This window comes from Oncorhynchus clarkii, chromosome 17 (genome assembly GCF_045791955.1).
Source record: "Oncorhynchus clarkii lewisi isolate Uvic-CL-2024 chromosome 17, UVic_Ocla_1.0, whole genome shotgun sequence".
NCBI classification, from domain to species: Eukaryota; Metazoa; Chordata; class Actinopteri; order Salmoniformes; family Salmonidae; genus Oncorhynchus; species Oncorhynchus clarkii.
In genome coordinates, this window is record NC_092163.1 from 70,711,521 (window position 1) to 70,739,253 (window position 27,733).

General features: G+C 47.8%; 1 protein-coding gene across 1 annotated transcript in view; it reads right to left on the minus strand.

Moving 5' to 3' along the window:
- The window catches only part of LOC139369919 (A-type voltage-gated potassium channel KCND3-like), a 158,166-nt gene that overhangs the window by 35,593 nt on the left and 94,840 nt on the right, over positions 1 to 27,733 (minus strand). Inside the window, exon 2 of the mRNA XM_071109202.1 lies at positions 14,704 to 14,872. Within this exon, the coding sequence (XP_070965303.1) occupies positions 14,704 to 14,872 (169 nt within the window). The remainder of the gene's footprint in view (positions 1 to 14,703; positions 14,873 to 27,733) is intronic.

Below are 27,733 nucleotides of genomic sequence, written 5' to 3' on the forward strand. Positions count from 1 at the left end.
CTCTCCCCAGTCTCCCTCTCCCCAGTCTCCTTCAGCCCCAGTCTCCCTCTCCCCAGTCTCCCTCTCCCCAGTCTCCCTCTCCCCAGTCTCCTTCAGCCCCAGTCTCCTTCAGCCCCAGTCTCCCTCTCTCCAGTCTCCCTCTCCCCAGTCTCCCTCTCCCCAGTCTCCTTCAGCCCCAGTCTCCCTCTCCCCAGTCTCCCTCTCCCCAGTGTCCTTCAGCCCCAGTCTCCCTCTCCCCAGTCTCCCTCTCCCCAGTCTCCCTCAACCCAGTCTCCCTCTCCCCAGTCTCCCTCTCCCCAGTCTCCCTCTCCCCAGTCTCCCTCTCCCCAGTCTCCCTCTCCCCCGTCTCCCTCTCCCCCAGTCTCCTCAGCCCCAGTCTCCCTCTCCTCAGTCTCCCTCTCCCCAGTCTCCCTCTCCCCAGTCTTCCTCTCCCCAGTCTCCCTCTCCCCAGTCTCCCTCTCCCCAGTCTCCTTCAGCCCCAGTCTCCCTCTCCCCAGTCTCCCTCTCCCCAGTCTCCCTCTCCCCAGTCTCCTTCAGCCCCAGTCTCCCTCTCCCCAGTCTCCTTCAGCCCCAGTCTCCCTCTCCCCAGTCTCCCTCTCCCCAGTCTCCTTCAGCCCCAGTCTCCCTCTCCCCAGTCTCCCTCTCCCCATTCTCCTTCAGCCCCAGTCTCCCTCTCCCCAGTCTCCCTCTCCCCAGTCTCCTTCAGCCCCAGTCTCCCTCTCCCCAGTCTCCCTCTCCCCAGACTCCTTCAGCCCCTGTCTCCCTCTCCCCAGTCTCCCTCTCCCCAGTCTCCTTCAGCCCCAGTCTCCCTCTCCCCAGTCTCCTTCAGCCCCAGTCTCCCTCTCCCCAGTCTCCTTCAGCCCCAGTCTCCCTCTCCCCAGTCTCCCTCTCCCCAGTCTCCCTCTCCCCAGTCTCCCTCTCCCCAGTCTCCTTCAGCCCCAGTCTCCCTCTCCCCAGTCTCCCTCTCCCCAGTCTCCCTCTCCCCAGTCTCCCTCTCCCCAGTCTCCTTCAGCCCCAGTCTCCCTCTCCCCAGTCTCCCTCTCCCCAGTCTCCTTCAGCCCCAGTCTCCCTCTCCCCAGTCTCCTTCAGCCCCAGTCTCCCTCTCCCCAGTCTCCCTCTCCCCAGTCTCCTTCAGCCCCAGTCTCCCTCTCCCCAGTCTCCCTCTCCCCAGTCTCCCTCTCCCCAGTCTCCTTCAGCCCCAGTCTCCCTCTCCCCAGTCTCCCTCTCCCCAGACTCCTTCAGCCCCAGTCTCCCTCTCCCCAGTCTCCCTCTCCCCAGTCTCCCTCTCCCCAGTCTCCCTCTCCCCAGACTCCTTCAGCCCCAGTCTCCCTCTCCCCAGTCTCCCTCTCCCCAGTCTCCCTCTCCCCAGTCTCCCTCTCCCCAGACTCCTTCAGCCCCAGTCTCCCTCTCCCCAGTCTCCCTCTCCCCAGTCTCCTTCAGCCCCAGTCTCCCTCTCCCCAGTCTCCTTCAGCCCCAGTCTCCCTATCCCCAGTCTCCCTCTCCCCAGTCTCCTTCAGCCCCAGTCTCCCTCTCCCCAGTCTCCCTCTCCCCAGTCTCCTTCAGCCCCAGTCTCCCTCTCCCCAGTCTCCTTTAGCCCCAGTCTCCCTCTCCCCAGTCTCCCTCTCCCCAGTCTCCCTCTCCCCAGTCTCCTTCGGCCCCAGTCTCCCTCTCCCCAGTCTCCCTCTCCCCATCTCCTTCAGCCCCAGTCTCCCTCTCCCCAGTCTCCCTCTCCCCAGTCTCCTTCAGCCCCAGCCCCAGTCTCCCTCTCCCCAGTCTCCCTCTCCCCAGTCTCCCTCTCCCCAGTCTCCTTCAGCCCCAGTCTCCCTCTCCCCAGTCTCCCTCTCCCCAGTCTCCTTCAGCCCCAGTCTCCCTCTCCCCAGTCTCCCTCTCCCCAGTCTCCCTCTCCCCAGTCTCCCTCTCCCCAGTCTCCTTCAGCCCCAGTCTCCCTCTCCCCAGTCTCCCTCTCCCCAGTCTCCTTCAGCCCCAGTCTCCCTCTCCCCAGTCTCCCTCTCCCCAGTCTCCCTCTCCCCAGTCTCCTTCAGCCCCAGTCTCCCTCTCCCCAGTCTCCCTCTCCCCAGACTCCTTCAGCCCCAGTCTCCCTCTCCCCAGTCTCCCTCTCCCCAGTCTCCCTCTCCCCAGTCTCCCTCTCCCAGACTCCTTCAGCCCCAGTCTCCATCTCCCCAGTTTCCCTCTCCCCAGTCTCCCTCTCCCCAGTCTCCCTCTCCCCAGTCTCCCTCTCCCCAGTCTCCCTCTCCCCAGACTCCTTCAGCCCCAGTCTCCCTCTCCCCAGTCTCCTTCTCCCCAGTCTCCTTCAGCCCCAGTCTCCCTCTCCCCAGTCTCCTTCAGCCCCAGTCTCCTTCTCCCCAGTCTCCCTCTCCCCAGTCTCCTTCAGCCCCAGTCTCCCTCTCCCCAGTCTCCCTCTCCCCAGTCTCCTTCAGCCCCAGTCTCCCTCTCCCTAGTCTCCTTCAGCCCCAGTCTCCCTCTCCCCAGTCTCCCTCTCCCCAGTCTCCCTCTCCCCAGTCTCCTTCAGCCCCAGTCTCCCTCTCCCCAGTCTCCCTCTCCCCAGTCTCTCTCTCCCCAGTCTCCTTCAGCCACAGACTCCTTCAGCCCCAGTCTCCCTCTCCCCAGTCTCCCTCTCCCCAGTCTCCTTCAGCCCCAGTCCCCCTCTCCCCAGTCTCCCTCTCCCAGTCTCCTTCAGCCCCAGTCTCCTTCAGCCCCAGTCTCCCTCTCCCCAGTCTCCCTCTCCCCAGTCTCCTTCAGCCCCAGTCTCCCTCTCCCCAGTCTCCCTCTCCCCAGTCTCCCTCTCCCCAGTCTCCCTCTCCCCAGTCTCCTTCAGCCCTAGTCTCCCTCTCCCCAGTCTCCCTCTCCCCAGTCTCCTTCAGCCCCAGTCTCCCTCTCCCCAGTCTCCCTCTCCCCAGTCTCCCTCTCCCCAGTCTCCCTCTCCCCAGTCTCCTTCAGCCCCAGTCTCCTTCAGCCCCAGTCTCCCTCTCCCCAGTCTCCCTCTCCCCAGTCTCCTTCAGCCCCAGTCTCGCTCTCCCCAGTCTCCCTCTCCCCAGTCTCCCTCTCCCCAGTCTCCTTCAGCCCCAGTCTCCCTCTCCCCAGTCTCCTTCAGCCCCAGTCTCCCTCTCCCCAGTATCCTTCAGCCCCAGTCTCCCTCTCCCCAGTCTCCCTCTCCCCAGTCTCCCTCTCCCCAGTCTCCTTCAGCCCCAGTCTCCCTCTCACCAGTCTCCCTCTCCCCAGTCTCCCTCTCCCCAGTCTCCTTCAGCCCCAGTCTCCTTCAGCCCCAGTCTCCCTCTCCCCAGTCTCCCTCTCCCCAGTCTCCTTCAGCCCCAGTCTCCCTCTCCCCAGTCTCCCTCTCCCCAGTCTCCCTCTCCCCAGTCTCCCTCTCCCCAGTCTCCTTCAGCCCCAGTCTCCTTCAGCCCCAGTCTCCCTCTCCCCAGTCTCCCTCTCCCCAGTCTCCTTCAGCCCCAGTCTCCCTCTCCCCAGTCTCCCTCTCCCCAGTCTCCCTCTCCCCAGTCTCCTTCAGCCCCAGTCTCCCTCTCCCCAGTCTCCCTCTCCCCAGTCTCCTTCAGCCCCAGTCTCCCTCTCCCCAGTCTCCCTCTCCCCAGTCTCCCTCTCCCCAGTCTCCCTCTCCCCAGTCTCCCTCTCCCCAGTCTCCTTCAGCCCCAGTCTCCCTCTCCCCAGTCTCCCTCTCCCCAGTCTCCTTCAGCCCCAGTCTCCCTCTCCCCAGTCTCCCTCTCCCCAGTCTCCTTCAGCCCCAGTCTCCCTCTCCCCAGTCTCCCTCTCCCCAGTCTCCCTCTCCCCAGTCTCCCTCTCCCCAGTCTCCCTCTCCCCAGTCTCCCTCTCCCCAGACTCCTTCAGCCCCAGTCTCCCTCTCCCCAGTCTCCTTCTCCCCAGTCTCCTTCAGCCCCAGTCTCCCTCTCCCCAGTCTCCTTCAGCCCCAGTCTCCTTCTCCCCAGTCTCCCTCTCCCCAGTCTCCTTCAGCCCCAGTCTCCCTCTCCCCAGTCTCCCTCTCCCCAGTCTCCTTCAGCCCCAGTCTCCCTCTCCCTAGTCTCCTTCAGCCCCAGTCTCCCTCTCCCCAGTCTCCCTCTCCCCAGTCTCCCTCTCCCCAGTCTCCCTCTCCCCAGTCTCCCTCTCCCCAGTCTCCTTCAGCCCCAGTCTCCTTCAGCCCCAGTCTCCCTCTCCCCAGTCTCCCTCTCCCCAGTCTCCTTCAGCCCCAGTCTCCCTCTCCCCAGTCTCCCTCTCCCCAGTCTCCTTCAGCCCCAGTCTCCCTCTTCCTAGTCTCCCTCTCCCCAGTCTCCCTCTCCCCAGTCTACTTCAGCCCCAGTCTCCTTCAGCCCCAGTCTCCCTCTCCCAGTCTCCCTCTCCCCAGTCTCCTTCAGCCCCAGTCTCCCTCTCCCCAGTCTCCCTCTCCCCAGTCTCCTTCAGCCCCAGTCTCCCTCTCCCTAGTCTCCTTCAGCCCCAGTCTCCCTCTCCCCAGTCTCCCTCTCCCCAGTCTCCCTCTCCCCAGTCTCCCTCTCCCCAGTCTCCCTCTCCCCAGTCTCCTTCAGCCCCAGTCTCCTTCAGCCCCAGTCTCCCTCTCCCCAGTCTCCCTCTCCCCAGTCTCCTTCAGCCCCAGTCTCCCTCTCCCCAGTCTCCCTCTCCCCAGTCTCCTTCAGCCCCAGTCTCCCTCTCCCCAGTCTCCCTCTCCCCAGTCTCCCTCTCCCCAGTCTACTTCAGCCCCAGTCTCCTTCAGCCCCAGTCTCCCTCTCCCCAGTCTCCCTCTCCCCAGTCTCCTTCAGCCCCAGTCTCCCTCTCCCCAGTCTCCCTCTCCCCAGTCTCCCTCTCCCCAGTCTCCTTCAGCCCCAGTCTCCTTCAGCCCCAGTCTCCCTCTCCCCAGTCTCCCTCTCCCCAGTCTCCTTCAGCCCCAGTCTCCCTCTCCCCAGTCTCCTTCAGCCCCAGTCTCCCTCTCCCCAGTCTCCCTCTCCCCAGTCTCCCTCTCCCCAGTCTCCTTCAGCCCCAGTCTCCCTCTCCCCAGTCTCCTTCAGCCCCAGTCTCCCTCTCCCCAGTCTCCCTCTCCCCAGTCTCCCTTGTAGCTAAAGCAGCAGGTTTTCCTCTCATAGTCTCTTCATATATTATTCATTCTCCATCTCTATGACGGAATCATAAGTCAAGTTATTGGTTAATAAAAAATCACAGAGGACATCTGACAGAGAGAAAAAAAGGTCCTGTTTCCATTGATCATCCTTGAGCTGGCCTCCTGGCCAAACTGAGCAATTGGGGGAGAAGGGCCTTGGTCAGGGAGGTGACAGAGCTCTAGAGTTCCTGTGTGGAGATGGGAGAACTTTCCAGAAGGACAACCATCTCTGCACCACTCCACCAATCGGGCCTTTATAGTAGAGCGGGCAGTCGGAAGCCCTTCCTCAGTAAAAGCCCGCTTGGAGTTTGCCAAATAGCGCCTAAAGACTCTCAGACCATGAGAAACAAGATACTCTGGTCTGAATGCAAAGTGTCACATCTGGAGGAAACCTGGCACCATCACTACGGTAAAGCATGGAGGTGGCAGCATCACTACGGTAAAGCATGGAGGTGGCAGCATCATGCTATGGGGATGTTTTATCCGTGGCAGGGACTTGGAGACTAGTCAGGATCGAGGCAAAGATGAACGGAGCAAAGTACAGAGAGTTCCTTGATGAAAACCTGCTCCAGAGCGCTCAGGACCTCAGACTGGGGTTAAGGTTCAACCTTCCAACAGGACAACGACCCTAAGCACACAGCCAAGACAACGCAGGAGTGGCTTAGGGGCAAGTCTCTGAATGTCCTTGAGTGGCCCAGCCAAGAGCACGGACTTGAACCTGATCGAACATCTTTGAAGAGACATGAAAATAGTTGTGCAGTAACCATCCCCATTCAACCTGTCAGAGCTTGAGAGGATCTGCAGAGAAGAATGGGAGAAACTCCCCAAATACAGGTGTGCCAAGCTTGTAGCGTCATACCCCAAAATAATTGAGGCTGTAATAGCTGCCAAAGGTGCTTCAACAAAGTACAGAGTAAAAGGTCTGAAAAGGTCGTAATAAATTTGATATCTGTTTTTTAAATATATAAATTAGCAAAAAAAATCAAAAATCCTGTTTTGCTTTGTGATGATGGGGTATTGTGTGTAGATTGATGAGGAAGAAAAACTATTTAATCAAGATTAGAATAAGGATGTAACGTAAGAAAATGTGCAAAAAGTCTAGGGGTCTGAATACTTTCAAACAGCACTGTAACAGTCTAATGTGCTTTTCAATCGTTCAAGGTGAGTGTAATTTATTTTACATTTGATCCGAGCAAACGCTTTGCACAAACACACTTTAGAGATCCGAAAAAGAGTTGGAGCATCACTTCTCCCAGAAGACTCCTGTGATGTAATGAAACCCATTTGCTGGTTTAGAGGTTTGGTGATTCAACCTGTGAGACAACCTGTGCTGTCCTTGGGGATTACAGAGCGTGTGGATATGTGTGACTGTGCCAGAACCTGTAGCCTGGTCCCAGATCTGTTTGTACTATCTTGCCAACGCCTATGTCATTGACAAGACAGCACAAACAGATCCGGGAACAGGCCAGCACTTCTATGCTGCTGCTTTCTCTGGCCCTCACCAGTGGGATATATAGGACATGTCACTTAAGTGAGCAGGCTGCCTGTCTCCTGTCATTCGCTTTACTCAGACAAGTTGATGAAAGGCTTCATTTGATGTAGGAAAAACTTAAATGAAAAACTGGAGCAGTATCTAACTGAAAGGAGGCATTGGAAATATGGGTGATGTGCACTGAGACACACTGTCTCTCTCTGGCCCTGATGGCACACTGTCTCTCTCTGGCCCTGATGACACACTGTCTCTCTCTGGCCCTGACGGCACACTGTCTCTCTCTGGCCCTGACGGCACACTGTCTCTCTCTGGCCCTGACGACACAATGTCTCTCTCTGGCCCTGACGACACACTGTCTCTCTCTGGCCCTGACGACACACTGTCTCTCTCTGGCCCTGACGGCACACTGTCTCTCTGGCCCTGACGACACACTGTCTCTCTCTGGCCCTGACGGCACACTGTCTCTCTCTGGCCCTGACGACACACTGTCTCTCTCTGGCCCTGACGACACACTGTCTCTCTCTGGTCCTGACGGCACACTGTCTCTCTGGCCTTGACGGCACATTGTCTCTCTGGCCCTGACGACAGACTGTCTCTCTCTGGCCCTGACGGCACACTGTCTCTCTGGCCCTGAAGACACACTGTCTCTCTCTGGCCCTGACGGCACACTGTCTCTCTGGCCCTGACGACACACTGTCTCTCTCTGGCCCTGACGGCACACTGTCTCTCTGGCCCTGACGACACACTGTCTCTCTCTGGCCCTGACGGCACACTGTCTCTCTCTGGCCCTGACGGCACACTGTCTCTCTGGCCCTGACGACACACTGTCTCTCTCTGGCCCTGACGGCACACTGTCTCTCTGGCCCTGATGACACACTGTCTCTCTCTGGCCCTGACGGCACACTGTCTCTCTATGGCCCTGACGGCACACTGTCTCTCTCTGGCCTTGACAGGACACTGTCTCTCTCTGGTCGTGACAGCACACTGTCGCTCTCTGGCCCTGACGGCACACTGCCCTGACGACAGACTGTCTCTCTCTGGCCCTGACGACACACTGTCTCTCTCTGGCCCTGACGGCACACTGTCTCTCTCTGGCCCTGACGGCACACTGTCTCTCTGGCCCTGACTACACACTCTCTCTCTGGTCCTGACGGCACACTGCCTCTCTGGCCCTGACGGCACACTGTCTCTCTGGCCCTGACGGCACACTGTCTCTCTGGCCCTGACGACACACTGTCTCTCTCTGGCCCTGACGGCACACTGTCTCTCTGGCCCTGACGGCACACTGTCTCTCTGGCCCTGACGACACACTGTCTCTCTCTGGCCCTGACGGCACACTGTCTCTCTGGCCCTGACGGCACACTGTCTCTCTCTGGCCCTGACGGCACACTGTCTCTCTCTGGCCCTGACGACACACTGTCTCTCTCTGGCCTTGACGGCACACTGTCTCTCTGGCCCTGACGACACACTGTCTCTCTCTGGCACTGACGGCACACTGTCTCTCTCTGGCCCTGACGACACACTGTCTCTCTCTGGCCCTGACGGCACACTGTCTCTCTCTGGCCCTGACGGCACACTGTCTCTCTCTGGCCCTGACGGCACACTGTCTCTCTCTGGCCCTGACGGCACACTGTCTCTCTGGCCCTGACTACACACTCTCTCTCTGGTCCTGACGGCACACTGTCTCTCTGGCCCTGACGGCACACTGTCTCTCTGGCCCTGACGGCACACTGTCTCTCTGGCCCTGACGACACACTGTCTCTCTCTGGCCCTGACGGCACACTGTCTCTCTCTGGCCTTGACGGGACACTGTCTCTCTCTGGTCCTGACAGCACACTGTCTCTCTATGGCCCTGACGGCACACTGTCTCTCTCTGGCCTTGACGGCACACTGTCTCTCTCTGGTCCTGACAGCACACTGTCGCTCTCTGGCCCTGACGGCACACTCTCTCTCTGGCCCTGATGGCACACTGTCTCTTTCTGTATGGCACCACTTAACTTTGCTGTGCCATTAACACCGTGACCCCAGCCCAGTCAGAACCTGCTGTGCTGTGAGTGAGAGCCCTCCCTATTGCTCTAGCAACTAGATTTGTGATTTGTGTTACACTAAAAATAAAACCTTTGCTGCCATGACTCTGGGCTTCAGTAACATTTCACCAGTGAATAAGACGCGCCACAAAGTTCTACTTGTCCTCTTTGTGTGGCTGGTCAAGCTAGTGGCGACCCTCAGTTAGAGTAAATGGGATGGTTTGTTAGGGGAGCCCGCCACACAGGGTTGATGCGTAACAATACCAATCTTAGTACCCTTCTTACATATTATTGTACCTTACTTAGCTATGAAAATAGAATAACTATCCGCCTGTCTGCTAGATGAAGTTAAAGGTCTGTACTAGGACGAGGAAGACAGGATAGGATACATGAGAAGTCTGTTTTTTTACAGTGTTGGCCCCAGACGGCCAGCTAATTGTACTGGGAGCCTGGAGCAGCCAGCACGCTATTAAATCGGGGACGAAGACTGATGAGGGGGAGGGAGAGGTGAAGACAGCTAATTTGAGAGACACCCGCTCTGGCTCGTCAGCGCACGTGGACCAACCCACCGGGCACAGATGTCAGTTCAACATCTATTCCACGTTGGTTCAATGACATTTCATAGGAATGAAATGGAAACAACGTTGATTCAACCAGTGTGTGCCCAGTTTGAAGGTGCATGTGGCACACATTTCAGAAGCCTGGCACAAGAGAGTAATAACTGTTAGCAGGTACGGGGCAGGAGGTAGGGGGTAGGGGTCGCCAGGGACAGTCTTTAGAGACTGATTAGCACCGTGTCTATGACATTTCCACTGCAGTGTTAGCAGATAAAATGACAATGCTACTCACTGTAGAAACCATAGGAAAGCACACACCAGTTATTTGCCTTAACATTTGACCTCAGGAGAGTAACCACAGGAATGTGACCTCAGGAGTGTAACCTGGGGAGTGTAACCTGGGGAGTGTAACCTGGGGAGTGTAACCTGGGGAGTGTAACCTGGGGAGTGTAACCTGGGGAGTGTAACCCAAGGAGTGTAACCCAAGGAGTGTAACCACAGGTGTGTGACCTGTTAAGTGTAATCTCAGGAGTGTAACCTGAGGAGTGTAACCTGGGGAGTGTAACCTGGGGAGTGTAACCCAAGGAGTGTAACCCAAGGAGTGTAACCTCAGGAGTGTAACCTCAGGAGTGTAACCTAAGGAGTGTAACCTGAGGAGTGTAACCTCAGGAGTGTAACCTGAGGAGTGTAACCTCAGGAGTGTAACCTCAGGAGTGTAACCTCAGGAGTGTAACCTCAGGAGTGTAACCTGGGGAGTGTAACCTCAGGAGTGTAACCTGTTGATTGTGACCTCAGGAGTGTAACCTCAGGAGTGTGTCCTGAGGAGTGTAACCTCAGGAGTGTAACCTGAGGAGTGTAACCTCAGGAGTGTAACCTCAGGAGTGTAACCTCAGGAGTGTAACCTGAGGAGTGTAACCTCAGGAGTGTAACCTCAGGAGTGTAACCTGTTGATTGTGACCTCAGGAGTGTAACCTCAGGAGTGTGTCCTGAGGAGTGTAACCTCAGGAGTGTCACCTCAGGAGTGCGACCTCAGGAGTGCGACCTCAGGAGTGTAACTTGAGTGTAACCTGAGGAGTATGACCTCATACTGGACTCAACTACACTCTGCCTTGATGGACTATTATCATTTTATGAAAGGTCAACACCACTAGGGCTGTGGTGAGAGTGGTTAGGCACGGCCACTTAATGCTTGGTGTGTGTGTGTACTTAGCGTTTAGTGGGTATGGTCAGAGCACCTGTAGAGGGTCTCTCTCCCAGGAACTCTCAGAACACACAGGATGTGTGCAGGCTGACGGCGTAGCAGTCGGACATGTGTTTTTGTCTTGTCCCTTGTAAACATAGTTTTTCCTTTTTTTCCCCGTATATATATTTAATATTTTAATATCACTTTCTATCTACGGACTGAATATACTCTCCTGCAACCCGCCTCACCCAATGTGGTATGGATCTGCTATTTTTATACTTAAGAACTCATCAACTCATCAACAGCTAGCCAACTAACTGGCTACCAGCTAACTGGCTACTAGTTAGCCACGGCCCGCTAGCTGTCTAAAGTACATCGGACTGTTAGCTTAAGAGGCCCTTTGGACAAATTCTTTGGCCACTATACCCACCATGCTGATCCGTTGTCTGAACCGTCGCCTGAACCGGAACCCCAACAAATGCTAGCCAGCTAACTAGCTACTAGATAGTAGTAGTCATCAGCTACCTTTAGCACGGACAACTCTAGCCAGTCTGCACAGCGCGACTCAAACCAGAGCAATTTGGACTTATTTTTCTCCATATCTCCGGATTCCTACCATAAGCTCTGAACCTTTTTTTTTCTTCACCCGGATCACCGCAGCTAGCTAGCTGCTATTCGAGTGGCCACTCCTGGCTAATGTCACTGTCCCGAAGCAATAACCAATTAGCCTGGAGCTAGCCTTGCTAGGCCCATCTCCCGGCTAGCCAAAGAGGTCCACCAGCCACTACTTGGGCTACAATATCTCTTTTTGCCAACTAGCTTGGACCCCCGCCGACTCATCACGACTGGACCACCGATGTCATTCACCCGGTGGGGTTTTTCTCAACTGGCTCCGCCATCGCTTCGTCCCCTGAAAAGGTTTGTTTTATTTATTGCCCTAGCATACTCTGCCAACCCGGATGTCCTTGCCGTGTCTGAATCCTGGCTCAGGAAGACCACCAAAAACCCTGACAAAAACCCTGACATTTCCATCCCTAACTATAACATTTTCCGACAAGATAGAACTGACAAAGGGGGCGGTGTTGCAATCTACTGCAGAGATAGCCTGCAGAGTTCTGTCTTACTATCCAGGTCTGTACCCAAACAATTTGAGCTTTTACTTTTAAAAATCTACCTTTCCAGAAACAAGTCTCTCACCGTTGCCGCTTGATATAGACCACCCTCTGACCCCAGCTGTGCCATGGAGACCAAATGTGAACTGATTGCCCCCCATCTATCTTCAGAGCTAGTGCTGCTAGGTGACCTAAACTGGGACATGTTTAACACCCGGCCATCCTACAATCTAAGCTTGATGCCATCAATCTCTAACAAATTATCAATGAACCCACCAGGTACAACCCCAAATCTGTAAACACGGGCACCCTCATAGATATCATCCTAACCAACTTGCCCTCCAAATACACCTCTGCTGTTTTCAACCAAGATTTCAGCGATCACTGTCTCATTGTCTGCATCCGTAACGGGTCTGCGGTCAAACGACCACCCCTCATCACTATCAAACGCTCCCTAAAACACTTCAGCGAGCAGGCCTTCCTAATCGACCTGGCCCGGGTATCCTGGAAGGATATTGACCTCATCCCATCATTAGAGGATGCCTGGTCATTCTTTAAAAGTGCCTTCCTCACCATCTTAAATAAGCATGCCCCATTAAAAAAATGTAGAACCAGGAACAGATATAGCCCTTGGTTCTCTCCAGATCTGACTGCCCTTAACCAACACAAAAACATGCTATGGCGTTCTACATTAGCATCGAATAGCCCCCGTGATATGGAACTTTTCAGGGAAGTCAGGGACAAATATACACAGGCAGTTAGGAAAGCTTAGGCTAGCTTTTTCAAGCAGAATTTGCATCCTGTAGCACAAACTCAAAAAAGTTCTGGGACACTGTAAAGTCCGTGGAGAATAAGAGCATCTCCTCCCAGCTGCCCACTGCACTGAGGCTAGGAAACACTGTCACCACCGATAAATCCACTATAATTGAGAATTTCAATATGCATTTTTCTACAGCTGGCCATGCTTTCCACCTGGCTACCCCTACTCCGGTCAACAGCACTGCACTCCCCACAGCAACTCGCCCAAGCCTCCCCATTTCACCTTCACCCAAATCCAGAGAGCTGATGTTCTTAAAGAACTGCAAAACCTGGACCCCTACAAATCAGCCGGGCTAGACAATCTGGACCCTCTCTTTTTAAAATTATCTGCCGAAATTGTCGCAACCCCTATTACTAGCGTGTTCAACCTCTCTTTCGTATCGTCTGAGATTCCCAAAGATTGGAAAGCTGCCGCGGTCATCCCCCTCTTCAAAGGGGGAGACACTCTAGACCCAAATTGCTACAGACCTATATCTATCCTACCCTGCCTTTCTAAGGTCTTCGAAAGCCAAATTTACAAACAGATTAACAACAATTTCGAATTCCACCGTACCTGGTTTCAGAGCTGGTCATGGGTGCACCTCAGCCATGCTCAAGGTCGTAAACGATATCATAACCGCCATCAATAAGAGACATTACTGTGCAGCTGCATTCATCGACCTGGCCAAAGCATTCGACTCTGTCAATCACCACATTCTTCTTGGCAGACTCAACAGCCTTGGTTTCTCAAATCATTGCCTCGCCTGGTTCACCAACTACTTCTCTGATAGAGTTCAGTGTGTCAAAACGGAGGGCTTGTTGTCCGGACCACTTGCAGTCTCTATGGGGGTGCCACAGGGTTAAATTCTCAGACCGACTCTGTTCTCTGTATACATCAATGATGTTGCTCTCACTGCTGGTGATTCTCTGATCCACCTCTACGCAGACGACACCATTCTGTATACTTCTGCCCCTTCTTTGGACACTGTGTTAACTAACCTCCAGACGAGCTTCAATGGCATACAACTCTCCAACTGCTCTTAAATGCAAGTAAAACTAAGTGCATGCTCTTCAACCGATCGAGTAGTACTCTGGACGGTTCTGACTTAGAATATGTGGACAACTACTAAATCTAGAATCGGCTTCCTATTTCGCAACTAATCATCATTCACCCATGCTACCGATCCTCGACTTCGGCGATGTCATCTATAAAATAGCCTCCAAAACTCTACTCAACAAATTGGATGCAGTCTATCACAGTGCCATCCGTTTTGTCACCAAAGCCCCATATATTACCGACCACTGCGACCTGTACGCTTTAGTTGGCTGGCCCTCGCTTCATACTCGTCACCAAACCCACTGGCTCCAGGTCATCTACAAGTCTCTACTAGGTAAAGCCCCGCCTTATCTCAGCTCACTGGTCACCATAGCAGCACCCACCCGTAGCACGCGCTCCAGCAGGTATATCTCACTGGGCACCCCCAAAACCAATTTCTCTTTTGGCCGCCTTTCCTTCCAGTTCTCTGCTGCCAATGACTGGAATGAACTGCAAAAATCAATGAAGCTGGAGACCCATATCTCCCTCACTAGCTTTAAGCACCAGCTGTCAGAGCAGCTCACAGATCACTGCACCTGTACATAGCCCATCTGTAAACAGCCCAACTACCTCATCCCCATACTGTATTTATTTATTTATCTTGCTCCTTTGCACCCCAGTATCTCTACTTGCACATTAATCTTCTACACATCAACCATTCCAGTGTCTAATTGCCATATTGTAATTACTTCACCACCATGGCCTATTTATTGCCTTATCTCCCTTATCTTACCTCATTTGCACTCACTGTATATAGACTTTTATTTTTTCTACTGTATTATTGACTGTATGTTTGTTTATTCCATGTGTAACTCTGTGTTGTTGTATGTGTCTAACTGCTTTGCTTTATCTTGGCCAGGTCGCAGTTGTAAATGAGAACTTGTTCTCAACTAGCTTACCTGGTTAAATAAATAAAGGTGAAATAAAATAAATAAATAAATCTGCTACTCAGACACTGAGTACGTACTTAATGGGAGAACACCCAGCTGAAAATGTCCAAAATATCCTTTCTGCCTTTCATCAAACAGAGCAGATTTGTCATCAGATCTTTGCCGCTGACATTAAACTAATGATCCTTTGCTAAATGGTGGTTTTATTGTGTGATGCTGGAACAAGGGCCTCCCATCGACCCCCCCCCAGCAGTTCCTAGTGCGTAACCTCTCACGTCTGTCTGTATGCTGCATGCCAGAGGTCTAGCGGGCCGGGGCTAGCCTCTGAAGATACACACACACACACACACACACACACACACACACACACACACACACACCTTGCCTCCCTACAACCGGATGCAGGTGATCCATCAGGTGAATGGTGTTCACCTGTACTTTCTGAGCACGCCGTTTGTCAGCTCTCTGGTTCTGGTGATAGATGCGGCTAAAGTTGGACACGATGACGGGAACGGGCAGGGCGATTACCAGCACCCCGCTCAGAGAACAGATAGAACCAAAGATCTTCCCTGCGATCGTCTTGGGCACCATGTCCCCGTAACTATAGAGAGAGAGAAAGAGAGAGGGGCGGGAGAGATAGAGAGAGAAATAGGGAGAGAGAAAGCGTAGAAAATATGATATGCTGTATTGGATACATTTAAAATGCAATCTCCAGTTCTGAAACTGTACATTTGACCTTCCAAAGGGTTAGCATCTCAGCAGGTTGTGTGTGTGTGTGTGTGTTTAGGTGTGTATGTATGTGTGTGTTTATGTGTGTTTAGGTATGTGTGCGTGTGTATGTGTGTGTTTATGTGTATGTGAGTATGTGTGTCTGTGTATTGTGTACCGAGACGCTCTCTACTGTTCGACTTGGGGGCTAAACCCATATCAACAGCGACTCTTTCATTCCCAGCCTTCCCATTCGTTTCTTGCTATGCAATTACGTGTAGCTCTCCCAGTTCCTTCGGCTGAGGCTAATTTTATTGCACAGGTGGAGGAGACAGTGACAAGCTTAGTAACAGGTGGGGAGAGGCAGCGAGATAGAGGCGCTATCTGGGCTGCTCAGACAGGGCACAACAAAGTCACGCCAGCACAGCTCCTTTCTTGTCAGTTCAGGGGCAGGCAGGGTGAGCACAGGGGAACAAATCACTTTGTCAATGGGGACTTCAGGTACAAGCTCTCATGAAGTTGAGCCAAAACAGAGGTGTGTGTGTGTGTGTGATTATTTATTTAACCTTTATTTAACTAGGCAAGTCAGTTAAGAACAAATTCTTATTTACAATGACGGCCTACCCCGGCCAAACCCTAACCCGGCCAAACCCTAACCCGGACAACGCTGAGCCAATTGTGCGCCCCCCCCCCCCCTATGGGACTCCCAATCATGGCCAGTTGTGATACAGCCTGGAATCGAACCAGGGTCTGTAGTGACACCTCTAGCACTGAGATGCACTGCTCGCCACTCGGGAGCAGCGGTCTAAGTGAGTGGTGGGGCGGGGAGGTTAAGGGGACTGTTTTACTTGGCAGGCCTACTCTGAATCAATTAACAAAAAAAAAAAATGGAAATGTAAAATAAGGTTGTGAAGTTTGGAGAATGTCAGACACACACAGCCCAGGTTATATTTCACTGCAAACCAATCATCAGAGGTTATGTTCCTGTGACTTCTTTTGTTTCCTGTGTCATTTGCCCTGATTGAGAAATCTGTAGTCAACTGTAAATGTATTCTGACAATCTATTTATGACCTTTTTACCGAACACCAACCTTTGTCGTAATGTATTCCTTGTGTATTCCATGTATTCTCTTAAACAACAGAGCAATTTGAGAAAGTGGAATCTAAAGATGCAACAACTAGGATGGGTTGCTAATATGACTAAGATTGTGCCTTTGGCTTCTGGACAACGAAAGAAAGATGATATGAAAACAGAGAAGAAATTAGGGAAGCAAATGGAAATACTTTCTCCAGAAAGCATGACTTAGCCACAGAGGAATCTAGGATCATTAGCTTCTTTTAAAAAATATCTGTGGATTGTTTCAAATCACCTACCTGGTTAAATAAAGGTGAAATAAAAAATATAAAAAAATACATTTGGGAAGCCTGCAATTTGGGCAGCGCGCTTGGCAATAGGCCTAGCTGATTATTGAGTTGCTGTTGTCAGTGAAAAGGATCTAAAATATGTGTTAAGATAGTGTCTTCTAGAGTATAATTTAAAATGTTGAGACAAGAAGAAGGGGAGGGGCATGTGGCGAAGATATAGGCAAGTCTCTCTCCACAAATGCTCAGCTGTCTCCTGCCAGTCTCATTGTGTGAATTGTTTTTTGTAGTTTTTGTCGTTTTTTTGTAATGATCTTTTTATTAAAATGTTATTAACAGGGGTTACATAGACAACCAGACAAAGTGCACCACACAGACTAAGTACAATAAAAGGAATAAGGATACAGTTAAACATTAAACAAAAAGGCAGTCAAAAATTGAGAGAAAAAAATACAAACATCACAATTACAACATGGGTGGGTCGAGCCCTGAATGCAGATTGGCTTACAGCCATGGTATATCAGACCATATACAACGGGTATGACAAAATGTGTATTTTTACTGCTCTAATTACGTTGGTCTTTGTAAGATGCAGAGTAGGTGAACGGAGTATCTCTGCATGTGTGGTTCCCACCGTGAAGCATGGAGGAGGATGTGTGATGGTGTGGGGGTGTGGGGGTGCTTTGCTGGTGACATTGTCAGTGATTAATTTTGAATTCAAGGCACACTTAACCAGCACAGCTTTCTGCAGCGATACGCCATCCCATCTGGGTGAGCTTAGTGGGACTTTCATTTGTTTTTCAACAGGACAATGACTCAACACTCCTCCAGGCTGTGTAAGGGATATTTGACCAAGAAGGAGAGTGATGGAGTGCTGCATCAGATGACCTGGCCTCCACAATCAGACCAAACCAAATTGTGATGGTTTGGGATGAGTTGGACTGTAGAGATAAGGAAAAACAGTCAGCTCAGCATATGTGGGAACTCTTTCAAGACGGTTGGAAAAGCATTCCAGGTGAAGCTGGTTGAGAGAATTCCAAGAGTGTGCAAAGCTGTCATCAAGGCAAAGGGTGGCTACTTTGAAGAATCAAACATGTTAAATATATTTTGATTTGTTTAACACTTGTTTGGTTACTACATGATTCCATATTTGTTATTTCATGGTTTTGATGTCTTCACTATTATTCTACAATGTAGAAAATAGTAAAAATAAAGAAAAACCCTTGAATGAGTAGGTGTCCAAACTTCTGACTGGTACGGTATAGGCTAGGCTACATGTGACTGTATTGTGTGTGTGTTCAGGTACATGCATATGAGTGCAATAGCGATAATGTTTAGAAAAATGTCAAAGATTAGGTTATTCATTTGTCCTCCACATGTCCATAGATCTATGTTAATTCCCCTTTATTCAATATAAGACATAATTCAACTTCTTAAAAACCCTTAGTGAGCTTCCTGTTAACAACATGACAGAAAACAGGGTATATACTGTTTTTGGGGTGTGTCGTTTCATTTGGGGACTCAGCAGTGGGGGGTTTCAAAATTGTATTCTTATGTGATGCACTACTCAGTCTGAGTTAAGTTATTATTTAATACTACTGAAACATAAACAGTTTATTTAAAGCAGTCTCCTGGAATGTTCGGGGCATGTGGTCAAGAGGTAGAAAATTCTAACTTTCTTAAAAATGGAAAGGGTTTTAATTGCTATGCTACAGGAGACCTATTTATCTTCAACAGAACATGTTGAAGGGGGACTGGGTGGGCCAGGGGTATTTTTCTTATTTTAGTTCAAACAAAAGAGGCACTGCCATCCTTGGAAATAAAATGTCCCATTTATTATTTGAGCACCAAGTTACAGACCCTGAAGGACTATTTATTTTGAATACAGGTAATATACTTGGTCAACATCTTACTATACTAAATGTATATGCAATGAACACATACTCCACCAAAGGGACTTGGGTTTATTTCAGGAGATTATATCTGGCTTTGGATTAACTGGATAAATCTTCAGCTGCTCCAGTCTCGATTCATAGAGCCTCAAATACTCTTAGAAACATTTGTGATTCATCTGGTTTAGTAGACATATGGAAAGAGCTAAATCCTAATGTCAGAGACTATACTTTCTACTCTAGGCCCCATAATTAATTTTCTAGATTGTGCTATTTTTTATGCCCTCTACTTACATGCATGTTGTCCAGTCATGTGCTATTGCTTTTATAGTCATTTATGACCATGCCCCCAGTGTATGTAGATAATGAAATTGGCAAAACAATCCCAAAACAAAATACGTCTCTGCTTAACAATAAAGGATTCTGCTCTGTGATAAAAGATAAATTATCACATTACTGTCTCGACAATCAACTCTCTCCTGTCTCAGCTGCAATTGTCTAGGATGCTGCTAAAGCAACTATAAAGGGTTTTATAATTTCCCAAGCCTCTCTGATCAAGAAGCTTAGGATGGAAAATAGGGAAAGGTTGGAGGCTGAAGTAAAGCCTGTAGAACTTCTTCATAAACAACAACCAACCCAGGAGAACAGGAAGTCACTAGCTCATGCTGAGGCCAAACTCTATTTAGATCATACAAAGCATGTAAAAAAAAACCATTGTTTTTTACCAAGCAAAAATATTCTGAGTTCGGTAATCGTCCATGCCGTCTACTTGCACACCAACTTAAAAAATAACAGAACGAAAGATCGATTATGTCTATAAGGATGGCAGATGGCTACACTTCTTATGATCCATTGCTTGTCAATAATATGTTTTGCGACTTCTAAAAATCTCTTTATACTTCACAATGTACAAGATCTAACAACAAAATGACAAAATATCTGAATAAGATCATCTTGCCCACTACAGTATATCAAATGAGCATAGAAATAGACTAAATGCTCCCTTCACTCCTGAAGAGGTTTGGGAAACTATTAAGGCAATGCCTTCTGGCAAGGAACCCAGCCTTGATGGCTTCCCGGCAGAGTTCTTTGGCCTATCTTCATGCCTGCTCTAAATGATATGTTCGAAACAGACATCATGCCAGAGTCCTGGAAAACTGCATCCATTAGCCTGTTTCTATAAAATGGACAATGTGAGACGCGCTTTAATATCAGAAACCATCTTGGCCGAATGAAAGACCCTGCACTCATTGTCTCTCTCGATGCTGAAAAGAGATGAGTGGAAATGATTGTTTCCTGTATTAGAAAAAGTCAATCAGTTTTTTATTAATTTAGTAAAATTACTTTATTCTGACCCATCAGCGGCAGTTAACACAACTGGTAAATTATCAGAAAGATTTCCTATCGGTAGGGGCTATCGTCAAGGCTGTCCTTTATCTCCTGCTCTGTTCTCGTTAGTCATAGAACCACTGGCTGAGGCAATAAGGTCTAGGGGCATCTCTATGGGTGACGAAAATCATAGAATTTCATTCATTACTGATGATGTATAATGGATATCATATCTGAATATGGTAGCCTGTCGGTACAAAATTTACACAGATAAATCCATGGCTTTACCTTTGAATATCCCCTCTACAATCAACTTAGAAACGCTATCTCCATTCCAATTGACTGAAACAGACTTTAAATACTTGGGCTATACAGTACCAGTCAATAGTTAGGACACACCTACTCATTCAAGGTTTTTTCTTTTATTTTTAGGATTTTCTACATTATAGATAATAGTGTAATAATGAAGACATCAAAACTATGAAATAACACATATGGAAATATTTAGTAACCAAAAAGGTGTATATAAAAGGTGTATATATATATATATATATATATTTTACAAGTTGAGGGCCTAAAGTAAATTAATATATCCTAGTAATATACGCCACTTTGTCTACCTTGAGGCCCAACTAAAGGAGCAAATTAAGGAACGTCATTGGAACGTCATTGGGTTTTGGCTTATTCTTTCTACCTCAGTTCTGTAAATGAAAAGCCTTGTTACAATACACCATAATGCTTATTAACGATTACTTTGCATACCTACCATTGCATGGTAGACGGTTCCATCCCGAGGTAGTCAGCCATCGATATGCGGTGCATGGACTACCCAAATAGGGCAAATAAAAGTTAATCATGTTCACGGCCATAAGCTGTCGATGACTGGGGGTCTGTCAAACATCTCTCCACCGAGGATGTCTTGCAGGAAAGAGGCCATGAACTCGGTAGGATTGCACCCTTCTGTCCCTTCTGGGATTCCGACCACATGTATGTTCTGTCTCCGGAAACGGTTTTCCTGTTTATCTAGACTAACCTTTAGCTTCACGTTCTCGGGGGTAACTCATAGTTTTTGGTCGGTAAGCCGCGGTAAGCCGCTTATTGATGTCGGTGAACGATGTTTCCATATGTTGTTTGTAGTGTCCCCATAGTTGACTGAACTTCTGTCATAATTTCAGCTTGTAGACTTGACACAGAGGTACGAAGATTGGTCATGAAAATCAGAGCACAGCGTAGCCATTTCTGCATTGATGGTGACTAGCATCTCCATAACTTTAGCATCCGCCATCTTGTTGCGAGTCCTCGTCGTGTCTTCTTATTTACCGTTCTGTCTCGTTTTCCCAGTTACAGACATATCCAAGAATGCCACCCAAACATTGCTAGAGCCAGTAGGTGTGCAAAGTGTGTTCTCTGCACACCCACAGGAAAGGAAGACCCAGAGGATAAGTTCGTTAGAGTTAACTGCACCTCAGACTACAGCCCAAAAGTATCAACCCTTAGTGGAGAGGCCTCGGAACACGTCTTTATGCAGCCATGTTGAAACCGTGCCCGTTTTTGTTTTTTTAATCAATTCCTCATTAAATATGTCACCAGTTGTAAATGTACCGTTAATCCCTGTCATTTGGTTACATTAATTTCTGTTAATGTATGCATTAATTACAGTCCGTTCTCATTCTTGGAGTGGAAACATTGTTTGCAGAGTTCAACACCTGCTACACATGTGAAAAACAAGTTTTGGTTTATTTCACAACCATAATTTATGAGATTTGTCAATTCTTTCATTGTCTTTTGTCTGGAGTGCTCCATGTGAGCAATGAGCTTGTTTGAGCAAGCATAGAAGTACCTGGCCTGCTGCACGGAAATGTAGGAAAGCGGTTAAACATTTTTTTTTTTTACATCCATTGCGAATTATAATAGAGTACATTATACAGCAACATGTAAAGTCTTGGTCCCATGTTTCAAGAGCTGAAATAAAAGATCCCAGAAATATTCCATATGCATAAAAAGCATATTTCTCTCAATTTGTGTGCAGAAATTTGTTTACATCCCTGTTAGTGAGCATATCTCTTTCGCCAAAATAATCCATCCACCTGACAGGTGTGGCATATTAGGAAGCTGATTAAACAGCATGATCATTACACAGATGCACCTTGTGCTGGGGACAATAAAAGGCCACTCTAAAATGTGCAGTTTTGTCACATAACACAATGCCACAGATGTCTCAAGTTTTGATGGAGCGTGCAATTGGCATGTCCACCAGAGATGTTGCCAGATTATTTTATGTTCATTTCTCTACCATAAACTGCCTCCAACATCATTTTAGAGAATTTGGCAGTATGTCCAACTGGCCTCACAACCGCAGACTACGTGTAACCACGCCAGCCCAGGACCTCCACATCCGGCTTCTTCATCTGCGGGATCGTCTGAGTATTTCTGTCTGTAATAAAGCCTTTTGTGGGGAAAAACTCATTCTCATTTGATTTGCACCCATGACTGCGCCCCTGCCCAGTCATGTAAAATCCATAGATTAGGGCCTAATGAATTTATTTAAATTGACTGATTTCCTTATATGAACTGTAGCTCAGTAAAATCATTGAAATTGTTGCATGTTGCATTTACAGTAGTTGCACAATGAATGGGCTTATAAAAGCATGTTTTTCTCAAGCAGCAACCAGCTGAGGAGCAGCAGGAGAAATCCCTCTCAAAATAACCTCTTCTCTGTATGCTGTGCGCTTGTGATAGTTGTGTTGGATAAATATAATACATGATGACTAACAAAAATACACATAAGCCAATTTAATTCCACTAAATTATGCCAATTAACCTATAGACCGATATGCATGATGGTCAAATGTATTTCCATCGGCTTGCATTTCCATCAATGACTGAAATGCATTATTTTGCAATGGGATTTTTTTTTCTCCTGGTCATTTTGGCCATCAACAATTTCATTTATTGGGTTTTCTTTTTTTAAATCGGCCAAAAGCCGGTAATTGCCGGCTAAAGGAAACCCTGTGACAGAAGCGTCCTCTGACTGCTCTGATTCTGGCCATTAACTTTCCTCTCCACTGCGTCCTGCACAGATTGGACCCCTGACAGGTAACACATGGGTTGTTGCCTCTGCTGGCTCTCAGGGGACTCTCGGGCCTGCAGGAAGACGCACACCACTGACTTGGGCACTGGCATCAAACTTTTCCTGATGTGCATTGTCTCACACAAACTCCCTCTCCATTTCCAAACGTCTTCTGTAAACTCCCTCTGCCTACCACACTCACTGAATGCCCACGACTTCTTCTCTGAGGGAAATGGGATTGTGTCATTACCAAGGTTACTCCTAAAAAAGCAAATTGAGCCATAAAATGTTTCTTCTACTTCCTGCTGTCTTATGCTTTTTTCAGAGTCAATCACCCCTGGCAAAGATTTCCTTTACATGGAGAGGGGGGCACACAACATAATAAAAGGACGGCAACGCTGGATAAAAACATCCCAAAATGATCCCAGCTGTCAGAATGGAGTATCAGAGCTGCAACGTCTCTGAAGCATTGAGACGGGTGTGTTGAGTTGTGTCCTGGCTGCCAAGTGGTGGATCTCTCAGTCCGTCTGTCTGTCTCTCTATTACTGATGACACCCCATCGGCTCCATCTCTGCATAACAGCTCTACAGCCAGATAGAAATGTGAAAATTAACGCCTCACAAATAGTTGTTTTCTCTTTACCCCTCTCTAGGTTTAGTAAAAGAGAAGTAGGCATTTAAAAAATTCCTGACGGTTATGATCCGGTCAATTTAATGACCTTACTTTTAGAATTACGAACCAACCATTTAGAGAACAGCAAAAATTTGATTGGAGGTGAAGGCATGGAAAGTTTGATGTCCCCTCTGTAACACAAAGCTGTAAAATAACTAACATTATGAAAAACCTCATTCACCTGGAAAACATCCTTTGTTCGAGTTTAAGGAAAACAATACAATGTGTTACTGTGAAACCATAAAGCCAGTACTGCGAGGCCATTTGGCTAATCTTGATTTTCAGACACAAATATATTAATTCGTATCCACTCCACACAACCATAGAGGAAGACAGAGGAAATTAGGAGAGGAGAGATAAACAAATCTGCACTGACACACACACACACACACACATACAGAGAGAGAGAGAGAGAGAGAGAGAGAGAGAGAGAGGTGAGCTCCTAAAACACAGTGTGGATGTCACTGGAATGGAACCTCATTATAACTAGGTGATTATAATTAATCAGGAAGTTAGTGGCTCGTTTTATGATGGAAAGAAAGCAAATTAAACATTTGAACATGCATACTGCAAGCTAATCCAACTCATACAGGTCAATAAAGTGAACATGTGACAGAGCAAATGGTCTATGGTTTTGATTTTGACAATTACTTACAGCAGACATTTGAGTGAAAAAAGAATAGGCTAACAAGCCTATATTTGTCAGAGAAACAAAGAGACAGAAGAGAAAGCTAAAGATACTCAACTACTGCATGCTGTCATTCCTTTGGCAAATTAGTTTCTTCAGGCATTATATTGGTATTGTGGGATGCTCCATATTGACATTATCTATTGTCCGTTTTACAGAGGAATGAGAGGAGGACGGGGAGGAGAAAATCACTTGTGAAGAATGTATTCGGTCTGTGTCCGTGTTTTATATCTTCAATTTCTTCTTTACTGTGGTCTTCATTAAATAAATGTCTCCAATTGTTTCCACTACAAGGTCAAAATCTTTTAATGCGGGTTCTTCTTGATAGTATTCTGATGAACTGAAATGAAATACATTGAATCGGTCGTTTCAAAAAGACGCAGCACAACCAAAACAATCCATTAAACTCAATTATTTCAGCTTGTTTGGGGACCGAATGAAAGCAGTGGAGATCTGTCAAACATACTTAATACTGTGATTTGCTTAAAGGTGCAATGCATCCATTTTGATCTGAATATCAAATAATTTCTGGATATCAATTATGTACCTTAATGTCATTGTTTTCAATTAAAATGGTCAAGAAGAAACAAAAATAGCTTCTTAGCACAAAGCTATTTCTCAAGCAAGAATTGTGCTAGGACTGTGTGCGAGTGGTCTGAGTGAGCGGCCTAATTGGACTAGCCGATTGGGAGGGACATAAAAACTAGCTGTTATTGGCAGAGGGCAAACTCTCCTTGTTATTGGTCAATTAACTTATACTGCCTGATGTCACCAGGCGGTCCAGAACCCCTCCCATGAAAAACAAGCTGAAATTTCAGGTGGTCTTTTAAAACAACTCTTACACTAATATGGCATTATAATACTTTTTCCAATTTCACAGTATTATCCCAAATGAATAGTGTGGAAATATACACTGAGTGTACAAAACATTAGGAACACCTTCCTAATATTGCGTTGCACCCCCTTTTGCCCTCAGAACAGCCTCTATTAGTTGGGGTATGGACTACAAGCTGTCGAAAGTGTTCCATAGGGATGCTGACCCATGTTGACTCCAATGCTTCCCACAGTTGTGTCAAGTTGGCTGGATGTCTTTTGGGTGGTGGACCATTCTTGATACACACAGGAAAAACCCAGCAGTGTTGCAGTTCTTGACACACTCAAACCGGTGCGCCTTGCACCTACTACCATAACCCGTCCAAAGGCACTTAAATATTTTGTCTTGCCCATTCACCCTCTGAATGGAACACATACACAATCCATGTCTCAAGGCTTAAAAGTCTACACTGGTTAAAGTGGATTTAACAAGTTACATCAATAAGCAATCATAGCTTTCAACTGGATTGACCTGGTCAGTCTATGTCATGTTCCTAATGTTTTGTACACTAAGTGTATATACAGTACATTCGGAAAGTATTCTGACCCCTTCCCTTTTCCACATTTTGTTGTCACAGCCTTATTCTAAAATTTATTATATATTTGTTTCCTTAAATCAATCTAAACACTATACCCCATTTACAAATGTATTACAAATAAAAAAACAGAAATACTTTATTACATAAGTATTCAGACCCTTCGATTTGAGACTCGAAATTGAGCTCAGGCGCATTCTGTTACCATTGATCATCCTTGAGATGTTTCAACAACTTGATTGGAGTCTCCCTGTGATAAATTCAATTGATTGGACATGATTTGGAAAGGCACACCCCTGTCTATATAAGGTCCCACAGTTGACAGTGCATGTCAGAGCATGATGTCGAAGGAATTGTTCGTAGAGCTTCGAGACAGGATTGTGTCGAGGCACAGATCTGGGGAAGGGTACCAAAACATTTCTGCAGCATTGAAGGTCCCCAAGAACACAGTGGCCTCCATCATTCTTTAATGGAAAAAGTTTGGAACCACCAAGACTCTTCCGGAAGTGGCAAGATGGCGAACTGAACACTGCTATGTAGAACACCTCAAGATAAAAATGTGATATTTAATATCGGTAAGTTAGACTAAATATTAGCACTGCGCAATCTGGTGGGTAATAACCTTCAATCTGGATAACAACCCAAAACAAATCATAAGACTGGAGAAATGTATCTACAAATATTATGAACGCAAGCAACACCCAAACATGATGGAGAGTAAGACAAGGGAACCTATTTCAAAACCAAACTCTTCTACAGACACAGACGATTTAATATTTTCACCAGCGGGAATGGTAAAGATCGAAACCCACCTGTTAAAATCAATAAATGACAAACTGGGTATACTTGAACTAGTCAGTAAGGATATAAAAGAGTTGAAGGCCTCGAGATGAGTGACGAAAAAGCTGCGACATTGGAGAAAGACACAAACAAGCTAAAAGGGACGGTCAATAAGATTGAAACCGAAGTGAATGAACTTAAAAAGGAGAACATCGTTCTGAGAGAAGCCTTACTGGACATACAGGCTAGATCCATGAGAGAGAATCTGGTACTTACAGGAATCCAAGGGAAAGAAGAAGTACTGAATCTGTAGTTAGAGAGTTCCTCCTTACAGCGCTTCAGATTCCACATGAAGCTATTGACAAAATGACAAAATCCAACTTGAACTTGTACACCGCTTTGGACAGAGAGGGCAGAGGTATGAACCGAATCGTTGCCAAATTTGCTTTCCTTAAAGATAAAATAATTATTAAAAGCCTGTGTAAAAGACTTGCTGGCATGAAAATTGGCATGAATGACCAGTTCCCAAAGGAAATTGCAGAACGGTGTAAAGTTCTGTATCCAATTTTCAAAGAGAAAAGATTGAAATGGAAACGCGTAGCTCTTGTCGTCGATAAACTGTATATTAATAACCAGTTGTTCTGAGACACAAAGACTACTTTGTCATTTTAAAAATGACAAAGTTCTCATAGAGGTTGCAAATAAGGAAACACATCATTCTAGCCCGGTTATGGATTGTAATAATACAAAAAATATAACTTTTCTATCTATTTTCTAATATAATTAATTGGAACACAAAGCACTAATTCAACATGGTGGAGATAAAAACTCAGTAAACAGAAGGCACAGTATGTGTGGATGGATGGTGTGGTGTGTGTTTTTTGGTGTTTGGGAAAGTGTGGCATTGAGTGAGAAAGGAAATGGTTGCATATCCCTGAACCAATGTATTTCTGTGAGCAGGTGTTGTGAGAGAGCGTTCAATGTTGTTCAGATGAGGGATATACATTTTATAATGAATTATACATCTTATTTATTTATTGTCCTATCATAGTGGAACAGCGTTTTAAAATAAATTACACGTATAATTTATTTATTGTTCTATCACGGGGAACAACATTTTTTAAATAAATGATACATCTAATTTGTTTATTTATGATCCTATATTGATGGAACGGTCCACAACCCTATACCCTAGACACCCACCTGAATGACCCAGATACTAAGGAGAAGTCCCTAACTGTTTTATGGGCCTGCTGTAAGTGGCCTGTATGCAGCCAAAATGTGGTCAGAGACCTACAGCAGCACTACCCCCTCAAGATTCTGAGCCTGCTTGGCAGGGTTGGTCCTGCAAAGCCAAAGCCCCCCGAAGGGAGAGCATAATATACAAGGAAATTCTCAAAGCTGCTAATGAGAATCATGATAACCTTGTACCTATCCGGTGGGGATTCCTGTGGGGTGCCCCCACCCAGGCAGTGGCAGTGCTGGCAACACTAGCTGCAGTAACCCATGGGGAGGGGTCACACTCAGACATTCAGAGAGGGGCCATATTATT